Source organism: Megascapheus bottae, chromosome 10 (assembly GCF_031878675.1).
Source record: "Megascapheus bottae isolate mThoBot1 chromosome 10, mThoBot2.hap1, whole genome shotgun sequence".
Classification (NCBI taxonomy): Eukaryota; Metazoa; Chordata; class Mammalia; order Rodentia; family Geomyidae; genus Megascapheus; species Megascapheus bottae.
Window position 1 is genome coordinate 6,296,766 of NC_143518.1, and position 20,404 is coordinate 6,317,169.

Sequence of the window (20,404 nt, forward strand, 5' to 3'; positions counted from 1 at the left end):
GGACAGCAAAAGAGATGAGAGATAACATAGTACATTAAAGACAATAATCACTCGTTATATGGCTTTTGTTTCTATATCCCGGAGGTCCTTTCATTTAGTGTCTTTCTATATGGCCTTATGTATCTAGGTTTTGTTCTATTGTAAATCTCTGCTAGGAGAGCCCAAGGTTTCTACTGATTATGACAAATGCGGGAAACCATTGAGCCTATGTTCCTTTGAGTCTGGCTTACTTCACTTAATATGATTTTTTTCTAATCTCTGTTCTTTGAAATGGTTCATTTAACCAGGACCTAGATAAATTGGACATGGCTCCTAAATCCATAATACTTTTCAGAGTTTTGTAAATCAACAAAAAGCCAAATTAGGTTCATAGAATGATTTTAATTAAACTTTGTTTTCTAACTGTAGTGATAACTCAAATACACTGCTTTTTTTAGGTTGGAAACGAAAACCTAATAATGAATTTAAAGCTTATTTAAGGCAATGAGTTTTATTGAATTTTGATTTTAAAATTAATTGTCCCAAGTAAGAGTAGCTCTTCCCTATATCTTGTAAAAATGGCTTTTCTGTTTGACAGGAATCTTGGAGTCTGAAAAATGGGATACTTAAGAGCATCAGATTGTTTGCTGTCCTTTCCTCTAAAGATCCTTATCCACTTGTATCCTAGAGGTATCTAACCTGAAAAAGACAAAGTACCAATTACCTCACTTCAGACTTTTGCCTGTGGCTCCCAATTAGCTTCCTAGAGCTCACAATCTTTTCTTTCTAATTTACAACTGGCAGGGCTAGAACCCTGGTGCCTGAAGCAATTCTGCTTTTTTTTTCCCTTGTAGTCTCTCTACATTCCAAAAGAACCATATTTTTTAGGAGAAAGTTAGGATTAGAGACCTTCAAATCCTAGCAAATCCATGCTAGGACTATCTCTGGCTCTCAACCACACTGGTCCCTTTAAGATATGAATTCCAGACTTACAGTGCAGCAGAGCCAATTCTTCTGGATACTAGTGAAACAGTCTTCAGTTGCCTCTTTAAATCATGACAATGAATTTTGGTAGAGATGATTGAAAGGAAGGAAGAAAGTCAGTCTTGACCATCCAAGCAGATTTAAACACACCCTAACTTTGTCAGACTGTACTGGAAACCTCATTCTTTATTGTTCTTCAAGTACTGTTCTCAGAATATTGCAGTAACTTTTGGACTGCCCTGAATAATAATGCCTTTTTAACATCCTTGTGACAAAATTTCAGCTATCCAAATGGCTCTCCTTCAGTATAATTTGAAATAAAAAAGGCAGAGAGCTAGGTGTGTCCCACCTAAACCTTATTGTTGGACACTGCCTCCAGAATTAAATGATTACACTGATACTTATTATTATTACGATGACCACTTTAGTGGTAGAGAAATAAGAGACTTGGAGTGGCTCAACAAGCTTCTAGATGTGAGTGTCCAGAGGATGTATTCACTAGATAATAAAACATTATCAGGTAATCTGATGAGAATTAGATGCACTTCTCAGATTCAAGATTTATCTTACCCTTACTTTCTTGGGCCTGTTGGAGAATTAGAATGTTACTTAAATTGTTAACTTTGCTCCATTTAAAAATCTCCTGGCAGCAAACAGCTAGTGCACATAAGGGTCTCATTTTAAATTGCTTAGGAAATCAAATTTCCATTGCATAGGGGCTTGGCCTGAACAAGAACAAAATGATCTTCTTGAATTCTCCTTGAGAACCTAGGAAATGGAAATGAGCACTGTAAACTCAAATTCCATTGGTTATGAGGAGTGACACACCCCAAAGTAAGAATTTATATGAACTTGTTTGTGCTAGAATGTATATTATGCAAAGTGAATTGTTATGAAACTCATAACCTACTGTTGGTTTCAAATTGTTATGTAGTGATAATTTTACAAGTGAATCATTATTTAAGTGCCTAGGTATGAAATAACTTACTATGGGTTTTTCCCCCTCCCCTTGACTTGTAAGGTCAGATTCTTAACATGCTATAAAGAAAGTCAACTCTACAAAATGACCTTCAAGATTCTAAAAGAATTTGCATTTTATAAGTTGGGCAAAGTAAGCCATGACTTACATTGTATCAAATCCTTTTAAATTCTGCTCTTCCTTTATTACTTGATATAATGTGCCATTATGTTTTCAGGAAACATATATCTGCCTTTTACAATTTAAAGCCTTTCTGATATTTACAGTTGTAGATCCCTTCATTTTAATTTGCATTTCCTTCAAGTAACAAAAATAATGTGCAAGAGTTTTTTTGTGCTTGCTTTCTTTATTTTTGTCATCTTTCTATTATTTGGAACTCATATATTTTATATGCATTTACCTTGTGTTGTTATTATTTGGTATTGAGACTTCTTTCAAAAAAAAAACATATTTTGAGGCAGATGCCAGTGGCTCGTGTCTGTAATCCTAGCTACCCAGGAGGTTGAGATCTGAGGATCGTGGTTCAGAGCTTGCCTGGGAAAACAAATCCAAGAGATTCTTAACCCCAGTTAAACACAGAAAAAGCCAGAAATGAAGCTAGGGCTCAAAAGTTAGTGTATCGGTCTTCAGTGAAAAAGCTAAAGGACAGTGCACAGGCCCTGAATTTAAGCCCCAGTACTCACACACACACTGGAAAAAAATGTGTGTGTGTGTGTGCGTGCGCGCACGTGTGTGTGTGTGTGTATTATGTAACTTTTTGATTCATGTTACAGGTATTTTCTTCAGTCTATACTTGCTTTATTCTTGTAGAAATATTTTTAGAATAGTAGAAGTTTTAATTTTGATAAAATCTCACTATCCATTTATTACTTTCATGGCTCCCATTTCTGGCATCTCATCTAAGAAATCTTTGCACCAGGTCACAGGTATTTTCTCCCAAGTTTCCATGTAGAACTATCAGAATTGTTGATTTTTCTGCTTGGATTTATGATCCAGTTTGAGCTAATCTGAATCAGGACAGAGTCTGTCTTCAGGAATTCGCTCTTCTTCTTCACTACATCATCATGCTTGGCTGATGGGTGGCTACGGGATATGAGACCTGGTCTCCTGCCTCTGAGTGGGTACCATTTTGAAGCACAGCTCCTGGTAATCCTCAGAAAGGGCTGAAGCCTCTGCCTTCCTGCCTTCTTCCTTTTATAGGTCCTGTCTCCAATAAGACTGTGCAGCCAAATCTCTCTTTCCAAGTCTGTTTCCTGAAACCCTAGCAATATAAACATGAAATCAAAATAGATCATAACTGAAGGAAGAAAGTTTTGTGAATGGAAATTCAGCCATGTGGCTAGCACAGGGGGACAAAAAAAATGAGAATATAAATAGAAACGCTCACTGTAACTCGCCACAACCCTTTGGAGAAATAGTTGGGGTTTTTTTTCCTTCCCTTCTCCCCGCTGCCCCCATTCTTTAATTTTTGGTGCTGGTCTAGGGCTTCAACTCAGTGACTGTGTCCTGTGTCTGAGTTGGTTTTTTTGTTTTATTTGTTTTTTTTTTGTTTTTTGTGTTTTTTTGCTCAAATTTAACACTCTGCCACTTGAGCCACAGCTCCACTTCTGTTTTTGTTTTTTTGTTTTGTTTTGTTTTTTGTCATTGTTTTTGGTGGAGATAAGAGTCTCACACTTTCCTAATATGGCTTTGAACCATGGTACTCAGATTTCAATCTCCTGAGTAGCTAGGATTACAGATATAGAGTATTTCTTAATATAAAGATTCTAATGAGGACTTACTAGCAATTTTTTTCCTACCTCAGTTCTGGAGTTTGAACTTTGGCCCTGGAAACTGTCCCTGAGCTCCTTCTGCTCAAGGCTACCATTCTACCACTTGAGCTACAGCTCTACTTCTGGCTTTTTCTGTGATTAATTTGATGCAAGAGTCTTCATTGCATCAGGAGTCTTCACTTACTGCCTGGCTGGCTTCAAACCACAAACCACAATTCTTAAATCTCAGCCTCCCGAGTAGCTAAGATTACAGGCATAAGCCACTTACCAAGCCATGGTCATGTGTAATCTCATTTATAAACAAAAAAAAGCTCCCCCTACAAAGAAACAATATCTACAATTATATATATATATATTTATAATTATCTAGAAATTCCTACAAGAGGAAGAAGGGAGTGATTGTTTTCTCTCCAGATCTTGGAAAGAGAAGTACTACTTGGAGTTTGTAGCTATTCATCAGCAGCTATTTTCCTGCTGTGATCTTCCATGGAAGGGGTTGGTCCATTCATAATCTGTCCTCTTCCACTTCTGCCCCTAAACAAATATCGCAAACCTTATCTGTCTTCATTCGTGCTGCCTAAATTCTTTATGATTCCAACTTTTACAGAGATTTTAGGGGAAGCAGTACAGAGGGAGGTAACAGGTATAATACCTTTGTAATTGGTAAGAAATGTCCCTCCCTTAGTTTACTACAATAAAGAGTTCAATTGATTTCAGTTTTCTTTGGTTATTGTGAAGATGTTAAAACTGATCAGTTACAAATGACTAATGGTTCAATATTTTATCTGAGTGATTTATTTCTCATCCACAGAATTCACCCCAGGCATTAACTAGCAAAGGGAATGGGAGGAGAGCACAAAGGACCTCAGATAGATGCTTAGATGTTTCTCTTCTAGGTGTGCAGCTTTGCCCCTGACCAGCCAGGCCATAGAACTTAAGGGCCAGGTGTGCAGATACCACACTCCCCCACCCCCAGGTACCATGGCCTCTCTCCTTCCGCTTTACTGGTTCAAGAAATCACTATGCCCAAATCAACTTCAAGGGAAGTAAGGTCCTGTCATGTGTATAGGAGACGTTTCAGAAATGTTTTGATGGATAGAATGGTACAACAGTACAAAACCAGATTAAAAATAAGGTGTTTGTTTAGCCAGGCACGTGCCTCACGCCTGGAATCCTCGCTATTCAGGAGGCTGAGATCTGAGGATCACAGTTTGAAGCCAGACCTCACAGGAAAGTGTGAGACTTCTCTGGAATAAACTACTCAGAAAACGCCAGAAATGGCTCTGTGGCTCAGTGGGTAGAGTGCTAACCTTGTAAGAGATTGAGAGACATTGCCTAGTCCCTGAATCCAATCCTCACTACCAGCACAAATGAAATGATATAAAATAATACATTGAACTTAACAAAAGAAATCGTGTAAGGATCTTTTTAATACAGAAATGCATCAGCTTCAAAAGTTCTTGTTTTCCTAATAAGTTCTAGTTAACTTGAAATCAGAAGCCATGAAAAATGCAGACCATTTAAATGAGGTTGGCAAAAGAACTGGGAAACAATCAAGCAATCAAGCATGACGACCTACGCTAATTTTAAATTCTGTGATAGAGTAAGCATATAAGAGACAAAGGGCCTCTCTTCACACAAATGTGTTCTTTGATTATAAATGTCAACAAGCAAAGATATTTAGAAAACATGTGTCTCTGGAACAGATTGTTTACAGGTGGAATGTTTTTCAAAATTCCTTTGAAAAGCATCAGGGTACAAAGGAACTGAAGAATTTGAGTGCTTGTGAAATTGTTTCATCAGATTCCCATGATGTTTTACTCTACTTAGTTCCTTCAGGTGCCAAAAAGGGTCCAAGTAATTGGCAGTATTTGGGGAAAGCATACTAATTGGTGCAGCAGAGACTGATACATTTATTTTCCGGGAGAGTGGACAGGCTGAGAAGGCTGTGAGTATAAGAGGAGGAAACTAAAATGTGTCACGAGGAAAGAAGTCAAGCATGTACCTTTTAGAGATAGCAAGTTACTCTTTGTGGATAGTTTTGGTAAAACACACACACACACACACACACACACACACACACACAAAACACAAAACAAAACAAAACAACTTATGTCACATGTGTAACTTGTTCACTTTTCGAAACCTGAAGATTCAGAGCCTACCAAGACAGCTGGGCACAGTGGTTCACACAGTGGCTACTCAAGAAGCTGAGATCTGAGGATCACAGTTAAAGCCAGCCTGGGCACTAAAGAATGAGAGATTCTTGTCTCCAATTAATCACTAAAAAACCAAAAGTGGCACTGTGGCTCAAGGAGTAAGACGGTAACTTTGAGCGGAAGAACCCAAGGACAGTGCCAGGCCCAGAGTTCAAGCCCCACACCCAGAAAAAAATTTTTTAAAAAATATTTACAAAGATTTATAAGTTTACTTTTTCTTTAGTAGTACTGGGGATTAAAATCAGGGCCTCTTTCTTGGTAGGCAATATTGTGCCATGTGATTCAAGGTCTCCTTTTAAAATAGGATTTCACACTAACTTTAGCCAGCTAGCTTTGGACCAAAATCCTGCTACCTTCACTTTTTAAATAGGTGGAATTAGAGATATATGGAATTAATGGATTTATTTTTGGCTTCTGGACTGTAGCTCTAGTTTTTACATATAAAATGTTCTTGATAAATATTTGATCAATTCTCATATGTGTGTTATTGAATAGCAGAGCACTTTGTGTTTTAAGCTATGAGATACTTTTATACTAAACATGATTTGAAAAAGTGGAAAGGATTGTCCTATTTTGCTTGCCTCACATGACTCAGAGTGCTATAAATTTTAGAATTCCTGCTTTCCCTAGGGACTGTTATTGTTGAAATCTTCCTACAGATAGAAATATTTATGTCTCAGAAGACAATGTTTTGAATCCTGGTCTCTGTTTCTGTTTCTGTCTTTGTCTCTGTCTCTGTCTCTGTCTCTGTCTGTCTCTCTCTCTGTCTGTCTCTCTCTGTCTCTGTCTCTCTGTCTGTTTCTCTGTCTCTCTCTGTCTCTCCCTCCCTCCCTCCCTCTCTCTCTGTCTCTCTCTCTGTCTCTCCCTCCCTCCCTCCCTCTCTCTCTTTCTCTCTCTCTCTGTCTCTCTCTGTCTCTCTCTCTCTCTCTCTCTGTGTCTCTCTCTGTCTCTGTCTCTCTGTGTCTCTGTCTCTGTCTCTGTCTCTCTCTCTCTCTCTCTGTCTCACTCAGATAGGAGTGGATGGGAGAGGGATTGGGCTTGCTTTGTGTGATTATTCAGCTGCTGATCCACTACCTAAGCCATTCGTTTAGCCTGGGATTTTGCTGGTTATTTTGGAGTTGAGATCTGAAGATTTTTCTGCCCTAGCTGCCTTCAAATCTAGATCTTCCAGATTTTATCCTCCTGAGTAGCTGAGATTACAAACATGAGGCACAGTCTTTTATTTTTTTTGGATCCAACAACCTTGTTTTCTTTTTCTTTTCTTTGTTCATATACTTTTCATTGTAATTAATAGAAGGGTTACATTATATTCACCAGATAGAAGGTGAGGCACAGTCTTTTGATTTACTTCTCTGTGGTATATAGCAACAGTTGGCCTCCAAATGTTTTCCATATTCTTTTCTTCCAAAAAGTCACCCATAATAAAGTTTTACATGACCGATAATCATGCAATTCTGTCACTCAAGATGTTTAAATGAGCATGGCTGGTTTCTCGTTTAAAACAAGCAACCAAACAAAAAAAGTCACCTGTCCAGTACCTACAAAGTAACTTTCAAATGATTCTTAGACCTAGTGGACTAGGACAATAGTCATCACTTATCACTTGAATCAAGTAAATTCTTCTCATTTTTTCAAGTCATTTTCTAAATAATTTACAAAAGAATAGAGTCAGAGCAAAATAACCCTCATTGGTTACGAATCTTCATTGGAATAAAATTTGAACATAGCAAATCTGTTTTGTTGGTGATGGCAGGTATTAGTTTTGAACTTGGGGCCCTGGTGCTGTCCCTGAGCTCTTAATGTAACTGTAATCCCTCTGTAAATCACCTTTACAATAAAAATTAGATTTAAAAAAATGCTGTCTTCTATTTTACATTGTCCTTTTATTTTTATTTTTTGCTGTTCCTGGGGCTTAAACTCAGAGCTTGGGCACTGTCCTTGAGCTTTCTCAAGGCTAGAGCTCTACCACTTGAGCCACAGCACCATTTCTGGCTTTTTCTATGTATGTGGTACCAAGGAATCAAACCTGGGTCTTCCTGCATGCTAGGCAAGCATTCTACCACTAGGTCAAACTGCCAGCCTGTTTTGTTTTTAATTAGTGCACACTTGTGACATGAGGAAGTTTTATTGTGATATTTTCATACATGCACACATTATGATTTGCATCTTCTTAAAAAATGCTTAGATACCTTTGGGTACAGTAAGAAACTGAAGGATGGTTATTTTTTCATTGTTTTTCCTTTCAGGCTTTTCTACTTTTGGGGGAAGGGTAGTGCTGGTACTGGGTCTTGAATTTAGGTCCTGGGCACTGTCCTTTAGCTTTTAAGCTGAAGGCTGACACTTTACCACAACCTCCTTTTTTTCTTGCTTCCTCTTTCTCATACCCTACATTCAATCTATAAATGATTTCTCTTAGCTATTTCTTTTTTTCTTTTGTTTTCCATATATTTTTATTGTAATTAGTAGAAGGGTTACGTTATATTCACCAGATAGAAGGTGCATTACTTTCTCCTGGCTATTTCTTTAAAAGTTACCCAGAATCCAATTACTTCTTTCTTTTAAGGTATTTTATTTTGACTTTCTGGTAGTTAAATGGAGATTAAAGTTTCATAGATTTTCCTACAAGGACTGGCTTCAAACCAAAATCCATAATAAATAGGATTACAGGTATGAGCCACTTGTACCTAGACATCATTTTCTTCTTTTATTTGTTTTAGTCTTTAATTTTCAAGTGACGGTGGATTAATATCAATTCAAAATAATTCCTAGAATAACTAAATATCAAAACAAACATCCATTTTCGGAATTGTACAGCATACTTTAGATTTATAAAAAGATGCCAGTGAACAGACAGATAATGGAAAGATAGAGTACATTCTATTCTGTCTTTACAAGTACATAGATGTAACCTGTGTTTTCTCTATGACTCCTAAGGAAGGATAAGAATAATGAAGTACCAACTTTTATGCTATATAATTGCTCAATAAAGAAGCAACTTTATAGTTGGTTTAATGAATTCGCATGCCATAAACTTGTATTACTTAAAAGGTACCTGGCTGATTATGAAGACTAAAAAAGCACATTGGTATCAGGAGTGGTATTAGTCCACAGGATATCTTTAAGCCTTTGCCAGAAGGCAGCAGCTACTTTCAGGGTAAATATTGGATTCTTCACATGTAAGAGGAACTCCAAGTGTGAAGCCGGATGAACTAGGGAAAATGAGGAATAGTCATCTTACAGCAAATATTCCTTCATATACTTCCTTAGGATTTTCTTTTCTTTCTTTCTTTTTTCTTTTTCTTTTTTTTTTGCTAGTCCTGGGCTTGAGCTTAGGGCCTGAGCACTGAGCACTTTCTCATGGCTAGAACCTTACCACACGAGCCACAGCACCATCTCTGGCTTTTTCTATGTATGTGGTACTGAGGAATCAAACCGGAGTCTTTGTGCATGCTAGGCAAACACTCTACCACTAGGCCAAACTCCCGGCCCCTACTTCCCTTAAGATTAAGGGAGTAAAGTCATTTTAGGGGAAATGAAACAGGATGACTTAAGGAGACTGAGGCCTGGTGAAGGCAACTCAGAAACATAGTGTTTAGAAACACAGAAGTGTCATTTTTTTCTTCAAAGAAAGACAAGAGGATCTATTCCTTTCTGAGGGATGCATTTCTCATTTTTTTCTGCAAAAAAAAATCTCATGAGAATCTTTTCCTATGACCCTAGTCCCTCCATCTCCTTGCCTTTATTCAGTCTCCTCTATAGAGAGTTTGTTTAGCAAAATTCTCTGCAATCTTTGTTACAGGTTGTATTCTTAAATTCTACAATAAGGAATAACCAGGAAAGGTACAGTTGCAGTCATGAGGCTTGAACTCAGGAGCTGAGCACTGTCCTTGATCTTTCTCAAGGTTAGAGCTCTACCACTTGAGCCACAACACCACTTCCAGCTTTTTTCTGTGTATGTGGTACCGAAGAATCAAACTCTGGCCTTGGTGCATGCTAGGCAAGCACTCTACCACTAGGCCAAACTCCCGGCCCATGATGCCTAATTTTTAAGAGTTTCTGGTCCTTGTAATCAACTCCCAGGGTCTCTGAGGTGGTGAGCTCTCCAAAGCTACACCACAGAAGCATACAGACTACAGATTCAAAAGATGATTATTATGATTACTAAGTGTAATGTTTCTGTTGATCCTGTACTATCTGTCCTAAGCAAGAATTTTCCTGCATTATTGCACTGCATCATCAAAGCAGTCCTGGAAGTTATTTTCTTCCTTCTTATAAATGGGAAAATGGAGGCACCAATAATTAAATTACTTATTCAAAGTCACACAAGCAACAAGTGATAATCACTCCAATGATTTCACATCAGCCAGATTCACATGTGAAATCAACAGAAGTAGTTCTTTCTAGTATGAAGGACCAAGTGGATAGTTAAAAAATAGAAGGTATTTCAGAGCTTCTTGAGGGAAGTTGCAGTGTCTGGTTTTCAGGAGTCTGGAGATGCACTGAGCAGAAACCCTACAACACTGTTCAGTTCTTTGAGTCTGAGTTCTGCCTCCACCTCTATGTTCAGCCTCTAAAACCAGGATGGTCCTGTACCAGATTCCATCCTACCCGCTACTATGTTTTCCTTGTCCTTCTCATCCATATTGGAGTTCCTTCGGTTGCTGTCTGATTGGCAGAGCCTAATTCACTCACCCTCTTCTTGGCTAGGAAAGATGCTTGAGCGGCTCTGGTAACTCCCACTTGTAATCCTAGCTAATAAGGGAGGCTACCATCTGAGGATCATCATTGAAAGCCAGTCCCTGCAGAAAAGTCCACGGGACTCTTAGCTCTAACCAGTAGAATGCTGGAAGTAGATCTGTGGCTAACGTGGCAGATGCCAGCCTTGAGTAATAAAATAAAAGGACAGGTGCTGAGTTCAAGCTGCACCTGGGGGGGAAAGGGGTTCCTGGTTTCTCCCTTGAGCCCTAGCATTAATAAGATGGGGAACTCCCCAAAGAAGGAGAAACATAGGGCAGCCAAAGAAGCATGGCCAATGGGCCCTGGCACAGGTCAGATGAATTAGATGAGATGGTATAATTTCACAGAAGCTTCCGTTGGCCGTGCTGTGCCATCCTCTCTGGTGTCCTGGCCATGCCAAACTGCCAGACCTAAGAAGTGAAAATTTACAGCAAGGTGTGCTCTCCTCACATCCTCTGCGTTTGCTTATCATATTGGAATGTGCTGTGGAAATTGCTGCTGAGCTTTATCTGATACCAAAGGATGCATAACACAATTCTCCTTCAGATACTGGTAAAAAAAGGTCAGTCTGTATAAATGCCAAGATGGGAGGGGGAAAGAAAGAGTAGGGTTTCTTAAACACATCAAGTTCAACTAAGGATTCCTTTGATAGATACTGATGAGCACATGGTCACTGGAGTGTGAAAGTGCTCATCATTGCATTCAAACTGTGGGGCTTTTAGAATTTTTTACTTAGGTTTTAAAGGCCAATAGTTTAAATAAATGACCTTTCTTTCTGAACACCATCAACAATAAGACATTTGCTGCTGATTATTTACAGTTTAACAATGATTTATTTAACAAAGTTCATTTTGAAACCCCATAATACAATTCTATCAGCTCATTTAGGAGCCAACCCCAAATCTATCCCTCCTACAGCCATTTGTATTTCCTAAAACACTGGATAGGGGAATGGATTGTTAGTCAATATATCCAAGTATTCAAGTAATCTAAACCCATGAATGGTGTAAAAATAATAATCCTGCCCCCAAATATCTTAACTAAGAAAATGGGAAAAGTACTTAAAATATCTATGTTCCACTTACTTGAATTGTTTTAAGAAATGATATTTTGATAAGTTTTAAAAAACAAATATTTTTAGCCAAATTACCTCTTTTCTTTTTTCGTTTGTTGTTTTCAATCCTCTTTCTATTTTTACCAACCAACTAATGGTTTGGTTGGCTTTAAAATAGATTATTCTTTTCTTCATTTCAAGATGCATATTTATTTCATCTATATGTGTGTTACAGTAAGGTTTTAGTTTGGGTTTTGTTTTGTTTGCCATTACTAAGCCTTGAACTCAAGGCCTTGCACTTTCCCTTGCTTTTATCTGCTTAAGGCTGGCACTCTACCACTTGAGCCACAGCTCTACTTCCAGGATTTTCCTGATTAGCTGGAGATAAGAGTTCCACAGACCTTTCTGTCCCTGCTGACCTCAAACCATGATCTTCATTCAGATCTTATCCTACTGAGTAGCTAGAATTATAGGTTTGAGACACCAGCATCCAACTACAGTATGTTTTTTGAAAATGTTTTAGCTTGAGTTGTGATAAAATACATATTATACCTACCACTTGGGCTTTTCAGTTATACAGTTCAGCAGGGTTAAATATGGTTACATTGTTAGGCTTTCCTGAACATTTTTATCCTTCAAAACTGAAACCTTATATCCATCTAACAACTCTCTGTTGTGCCCTCTCCTTTATTACTATGATTTTTAAAAGAAACACAAATATCTTCTGCTAGCAAGATTACCTTACTTTGTCTTCTTCCCCCTTTTTAAAAAAATATGAAGAAAGATATTTTCAGGGAAAATGATTACTTTATGGGGAAAAGGTGGGTTAACACTAATTTCTGTGGAGTTTCACTTTCTCAAACTAGGCTTCCTTGAAACGATATGTCATACTCTCCAGAGAAAGGAAAGAATTTCTTTGACTTTGGAAATTTTCCTACATAAACTTACAATGGAGACATGAATTAGAGATTCATGAGATGTTACATTCTACTTCAGAATAAATAAAGGTAGCTTGGATATAAGGTTTCAGAAATTCATAATTTGGGATCAACATACATGCAAAAGTGTGCATGTGGGTACCATCTGTGAACTTCATGTGTGCTTGTCATCAAGTCTTCTACTGATTTGGGATGCTCATAAATCCAAATGGAAGAAGGCTCTCTGAGGTTCCAGAAAAAAATCCTGTAAGAGATAGAACACAGTAAGAACTCAAATTCAGGTCCCTTTGCATGGAGACCTCCTTAATTGTAATGTAATATGAGAAAGATGCGTATTGTATATAATATGAATTATTTGCAATGTATGTTTACAATATTGTAGACAATGTATCTTCTTTCTCAGGGCACTTTCTGAGAACCTTTAAAGCAACATGGGTCAGGGCACAGTTGAAGAATTTGGAAATAGATTAGGTCTCCCTCATACTTCTCAACACATCACAACCAGAATCCAAGAGCACAAAGCAATATGAGTACACATGAAAATGTTTTAACCTGTGTGTGTGTGTGTGTGTGTGTGTGTGTGTGTGTGTGTGTGTGTGTGTGTGTGAATGCTGGGGTTTCAACTCAAAGCCTAGTTATTGTCCCTTAGCTTTTTTCACTCAAAGCTGGTACTCTACTACTTGAGCTATAGCTCTGTTTCCAGTCAGTATTTTGGTGATTAAATGTAACAAAGAGTCTCACCCAGTTTCCTGCCTGGGTGGAGCCCTCAACTCTCAACCTCCTGAGTAGTTAGAACTACAGGCATCTTTCTCAGTCAACGTTTAATATTATTTAAAATTTTTAAATGTTCAAAATTAAACACGTCCACTTCTGGAGTGCTCACACCCGTGGCTGGATTCTTCACCGCAGCCCTTTGTAGATTCTCCAGTGAGACTACACTGGCCTCTCGGCACCCATCTTTTCAGAGATGCATCCACACTTGTAGGTGTTGCCTGCAATCCTCTGTTCGTGCTACACCACCCCCATCTGTGTACAGAGTCCCTCCGTTCAGCTCTCCCAGGCTCTCCTTTGAACAGCCATCTGTTTCCTTTGGAAAACAAGTTCCTTCTACAGACACTGAACCACTGAGGCCTGGGCGAGGGAGGCGGGGCTCTGACATCACACAGCTGCTAGGAATCCAGACAGTACTCTGAATGTGGCTCTCCAGGTGACAAACCAACCCAGTGCTCTCTGTGCACCTGCCCCTCTCACAGCCGTCATGCGGATAGGCCTTTCTAACCACAACCTCTCAATGTGGCTTGTTCACATTTCTAACTCAAACCTCTTCTTGGATGGCTATGAAAGAAACCTCCCCCACCCCCAAGAACGGTTTCCACTTTTGTCCGTAAAGACTAAATACTAAAAAGCACAAGGGTGCTGAAATTCCCATGATGCCTTGGATTCTGATCACTAAAGCTCATGGAGAGACATGACATAAGGTGCCTGCCATCACGGGGCTTGAGGAGTCAAGTCTTGTGTCTGAATGGAAGCATAATCAGGCTGCAGGAGGGTAACAAGTATAGATCCACGGGCGCCTGGCAAGCAGGGGCAAATAGGAACGCACAGTCTTTGTGAACAGAGGGCAAATGGTAAGTTCAGCCATTGCAAACAGTGTTGCATGCTTTATTTGTAGGAACTTCACACGCCTCTGAGGGAAGGCTGCAGAAAGTACACAAGCATGATAGCAAATGGAGATCTTTCTGAGACTTTTAGTTCTTCAAAAGTGACCTGTGGGACTGGACGCCTGACTCGGCTGGTAGAGTGCCAGCCAATGAGCAAAAGTGTCAGCTACCAAGTTAGGGTACTGGTCTCTGACACATGCAAAAAAAAAAAAGAGTAATTTGTCACATGCTCTTCTACAAAGGTGGAATTTGTTGTGTCCACATGTTTGCTTAGCAATCTGGCTTCTAAATAAATACCACGTATACATATAGATACATATAGGTTGATACGTGAGTTGAGATGATGTAGTTATTAACATATCAATATGTAATAGAACACTTCAGCTGTTGAAGCAGTTACCTGTATTACTTGACTGATGATTATTTAGTTTTTACAAGGACCCTTCCATCAGCTGACCTCCTGGCCTTGATCTTGCATTCTGCAGGCCCCTGGCAGGCAGAACTTTGCCAAGGCTGTAATCCCTGCCATTGTCCCAGGCCCCACACACAGAAAGTATGGTTCAATGAAGCCACTGTTCTAGACTTTCAGCATGGAGGACTTGCCTTTCTGGTGCAATCACCTGTCTTGGCTGCTGAGCCTCTGATCAATCAACAGTTACATTTTGGACTCCTGTAAAATGCTCCTAGAAGTCCTGCCTGGCCATTCTAGATGTGGTTCATCAAATTGGACCTTGTACCAGTTCCCAAGGACAGGGGAAGTTTGGGTGGCTGAGCTAGAAGAGCAAGATCATCTTAGGAAAGCAAAATAAAGATGCAAGAATGAGGAACGCAGTATGAAGACGACACTGCAATAGCTTAGAGAAATCAAGAAAAACAAGCATGGAAAAAAGTATATTTTCCTCTGATTTTCTAAGTGAGAAATGTCTATAACTACAAGGAAATCTATTCTTAACAATATAAGTTTGTTTCATTCAGAACTCCATAATAGACAAAAAATTGGATATGTAGAAATCCATGTGCATGTTGAGTCTTCAGGCAATATATTTATATATATATTATTTATTTATAATCAATAGATGGATAGATTCAGACCTATCGATATAGCTATAGATATTTCTATTTCTGGTATAATGTGCTTTTATCATGTTCATTCCCCCTCTCTAGCCTTGTTTTTTTTTTTGCCAGTCCTGGGCTTGAGCTCAGGGCCTGAGCACTGTCCTTGAACTTTCTCAAGGCTAGAGCTCTACCACTTGAGCCTCAGCACCACTTCCGGCTTTTTTCTATATGTGGTACTGAGGAATCGAACCCGGGTCTTCATGCATGCTAGGCAAGCACTTTAACCACTAGGCCAAACTCCCAGCCCACTTTCATGCACTTTTATCTCTCAAGATTCCACATATAAATGAGAATATTCCATACTTGTCAACGTGACTGGCTTTTTAATCAATGAGTTAAAATTTCACTCTTAGAGCAGATCAGGCTGGAAAATTCAGAGTCAGGGTTGACTCTGAACTTAAAACACTTTTAGCTCAACCTCCTGAGTGCTAGGATTACAGACATGTGGCGTGGCACCACACAGTATCTACTCTTGTAACTACTAAAATCATTCTAGGAAGGAGAGAGCCATTGGTTCATGCTGCCCCTAGTATCATCATTTCAGACACAGGATCTTAACCCTGATGGAAAAGTTTTGTGAGGTTTTCTATCAAACCAGAAAAATCAGCATTTTCTAAGACCATATCAAATAAATGTAAGACGTTATGAGCTGGGAACGTCACTACAAAACAAAGTAAGCTATAGGATAGGGAAGCCCATTCATTAGCCTCCAGACAGCCACAGTTTCCATCCTTCTAGCAATCAAGTCCATTAGAAGACCACAGAGGAACGATCTAGGATGTTTAGTAGTGGATGCTGACCTGGATGCTCAAGACTGGCCAGACAGAATGGGGATGAAGAACATGATGCTGACGATGGATGCTTTCCTCAGCACTGCCTAATAGTAAACTTTTGAGGGTGTCTCAGCAGCTGGATGTCACAGGACTTGGCTTAGAGACAGGTTGGTTAGGAGTCTTAGCAGCATAAATTGGCTTCATCCAGTGGAAGCTCACTTTCTTTAGAGGCCAGCAGCAAGGACCCAAGGCTCAGCCTATACCATAATTAAAAGAATTGAGTGAAGGTTTTATTTCTATGGCTGGCTCCACTTACCAGCAGATGGCTCCATTGTATCACCAGGAAATACGCACATGTGTGAAGTTAATGGTGGTGTAACTAAAAGGAAACATGGAACAGCCTTTAGACCTTTAAAATATGTCCAAAGAGAGTTCCTTCTGGATGGGGTTAATCACAAACAGCTGGGACAGATGGCAATTTCACAAGCAAAAAGACAGATCCAGGGAGCCTTTGAGGTTGGAATATTAATACATAGGAGCTTTTCCTTTTATGTTTCATATTACTCTGCAGTTGTTGTCACATGAGCCACAAAATAGTTAGGGAGTCCTTACGTCTTCACTACGCTGGCTAAGTTCTGGGGAAGAACGAACTGGTTCTAACCCCGAAATGTGTTTAGGGAAAATGAGAGGAAACCAGGTCTGTCTTTCTCAAAAGACAGTCTTTCCTGGTAGGTGGATGTTCGCTAGGGAGTGATTTAGGTGACACTTCCACTAGAGAGGAACTTGGTGAAGTAGAAGAAGAGTTGTGGTGGAATCAGATTCAACAGTGACTCAGAGCAGCTTTCCAAAAGCTATGTATTCCTTTCCATCCTGCAGTTTTCACTTTCAAGTCCAACACTAAATTGTCAACTAAAATTGATGCTTGGTTTTAATTTTCCGCTAAAGCTGTTTAGAAAAAGAAGGATTAATGTGACCCTGTGAATTAAGCTGACCCACAGTTCATAAAAATTGTTCAAAACGTGCTTAGGAAACAGTCCAATTGCAAGTAATACTTTAATACTTGATTATTGTTTTAAAGAAAGACTCGATGGACACAGGACTGACAACACTAACTTCGGCCCAACTCAAGTACTTGGAGATTTGCCTGAAGGAAGCAGAAGAAAAGGCTAGAGCTTTAACAGAACAGGTAATATGGCAGCTGGAGATAGGTTCCTTCGTGCATAGGATGGAAAGTAAATGTCGAATTTTTTTTTCAGAGGTGGGGGAGGCTGGTCATGGGGCTTGAACTCTGAACTCTTTCAGCTCCAGGATAGTGCTCTACCACTTGAGCCACAGAGCCACTTTTGGCTTTCTTGTGGTTAATTAGGGATAAGAGTCTCACAGACTTTCATGCCTGGGCTGGTTTTGAACCTTGATCCTCAGCTCTTAGTCTTCTTAATAACTGGGATTACAGGCGTGAGCCACCAGCTCCCGGCTATCTTTAATGTATTTTAATCTGTTATGTGGGCTCCCACAAGTACTTGGACACACACACACACACACACACACACATATACATATTATACTCATGTGCATATGCATCCACGATACAGGAAGATGCATGCATATGTGCACACATACACACATGTACACATGCACACACACACAAGCACACATATAACATTCCTTGTAAACCTAACAGTACTTCCTTTAGTCTGGATGGAATTTTTCAGCCTTGAGCTTTTTTCCACATTTACATTTTCTTTGAAATTGTTTTTCACTTACCACAAGCCATGAGTTAGGCAACTCTGCCTAAAGCACTTAGTTTTCCTGACTAAGAAAGGCCTGTCTGCATTTAAAAAGAAAGAAACTAAAGATCAAAATAAAACATATAGGGATTACACAGAATAATTTTCCTAAACTATTTGAAGGCAGCTTACTTGGAAGAGTGATTCTCAAATATTGACTTCCTTCTTGGGTTTTGAAGACTCTTGGAAGCCAGACAGGTCACAAAGCGGAGCTTGGCCCAGATCATAGCAGTAAATGTGGTGGGGCCCTTCATATGGGCTACAGCTCCCTGACCTCAGAAGTAACAGCTGCAGCTATCAGTAAAGCTCAGAGGTGAGGGCCAAGCCATTTCCCAATGACATTAGTATCATGAAATATATCCCCACTCCACTCCTGCCAGACAGCAAACCTTTCCAGAGCTGAATTCCAGCCCAGGACCCCAGGCCCTGGTGCTCACTCTTGGTGAAAGTCAGTGGAGAGAAGAGGAAAAAGAAGTCTCTGGTATATTAGCATGCTTTATTCATTTCCCATGGATTGGTACATTTGGATGGGAATATTTGTTAGAAAATCATTTCTGCAAGTTTTTAGAGTAAGTTTTTATGAGTTTTAAATAGCAGTAAAAAGGAGTCTCCAATTAGCATGTCAGTTTGTGGATCAGTGCACCCCTTTCTTCATTCTCCCCCATCTCTCCCAGCCCCTCACCCTTTAGTCTTCCCGGTTCCATTGAATACTATCACGACATTTGCTTGCCCTCTCCATTGGCAAACTAACCTCCCTTGCCCTCACCCCCACCCCCAAGTAATGCTGCAGTCCAGCTTCTTGGTTTCTTGTGAAACTGTTCAAAGGAGGTACCCCATTGGACTCCTCCCCTGCATAGACCACTTTACATTAGCATTTGACAAGACTTTTCTGCAGGAACTAGGGGAAAGAGGCACTTGTGTTGTGAGAAAAGAGCTCCAATTTGCATGTGATGGAGTGTATGTCCCTTGTTCTTTGTGCTTGATAACAAAGAAGTGGATTTCTTCTCGTTTCAGCTTACCAAAAAAAAAAAAAAACAACAACTGTGTCATTTACTTTAGGGTGTGTTTATTGTTTGTCACCAAATGTGACTGCTGCTAGGCTTCATCAGGGGATGCGTGGCTATTAATAAAAGTGTGTAGCTTTGTAAAGAAAGTTTCCATCTCAGATCCACGTCATAGCTCAGGACTGCCAACTGATATGATGTTTCTTTTCTCTGACACAGATGAAAGCAAACCTGAATCTGTGGCGGGATTATGAATTACACAAAACGTAGTGATGATGAACCTTAGCCACTAATGTAGACACGCACACGCACACGCACGCGTGCACACACACACACCCACACTTCTAAGAATTTCAAGACCTTCCAATCTGGGAAAGATTTTGAATGACTGCCTAAAATGGGCATTCCCTATGCTGAAACCTAGGCTTATTTTTTTACACTTGAATGATTTCTATGATTTCTTATTCAAAGAAGTCAAATTCCTCTAAAAAATAAAATAATTGTGGTCAATATACATAGCCCCTAATACTTAGGACTCTTAAATGAATGGCCCTTTTCCATAATACCAATTAGCGGTACTTTCTCAACCTTTAGCAGATCAAGTATATGAAATAAATATTGAGTTTCTCTCCACTTCTTTGTCCCTTTGGGATAGGAAGGTGGACAAACCAGTGCTTCTCTTACGAAATAGCTCAAGGACAACAGAATCGCTAAAAGTGATAGAGAGCAAAAGTGGACATTTTCTTAAATTCATGAATTTCACAATAACATTGTGTTTAAGGGCTTTGGGTGTTAAAAAATGCAGTTCTGGAAGGTTAGATTTGCATAACCAAGTGAATTTAATTAGAAGTTGGCAATGATTTGAGTAAAAGGAAACTATGATGTTGAAAAGCACATTGCAGGCATTTTCAATATTACATTTTTAATTAAGTTTCACATTTTATTAGACTTGGCTGCCTCCTTCACTACTGTTGAAACAGATCTACCAGTTTTCAAAGGATTTAATCCTGGGAGTTTTTTTTTCCTTTCTCAAAGTTTTAGTATAGCCTTATCCTTGAAAAGACAAAAATTGTAATAAGCAGCATCATGTGGCTCATTTTCAAATTTAAGTTGACGTTTGAAACTTAGGGACAGGCATGAATGTGAACTTTCCTAAGAATGTTAGAACAATTCAGAATGAGATAGAATAGACACCTGTCTCCAACAATCAAACATTGTCCACTGGGTGCCACTGTCTTCCTTACCAGGCTTTGCTACTAAGCAACAGCAGAGAAAGTTTTTTTTAATCATTAATGAAGATAACTCTGTGTGTGTGTGCACGCACCTGTGCATGCACCAGTGTGTCTATGTCTGTGTGTACCTGTGTGAGTGAGTGAGTGAATGCTTTTTACCTATTTGTAT

General features: G+C 39.3%; 1 protein-coding gene across 1 annotated transcript in view; it reads left to right on the forward strand.

The window, feature by feature from the left end:
* Ccdc192 (coiled-coil domain containing 192) overlaps positions 1–20,404 on the forward strand; it is a 63,854-nt gene that overhangs the window by 15,533 nt on the left and 27,917 nt on the right. The window contains exon 3 of the mRNA XM_090339990.1: positions 17,291–17,398. Coding sequence (XP_090196116.1) covers positions 17,291–17,398 — 108 coding nt within the window. The remainder of the gene's footprint in view (positions 1–17,290; positions 17,399–20,404) is intronic.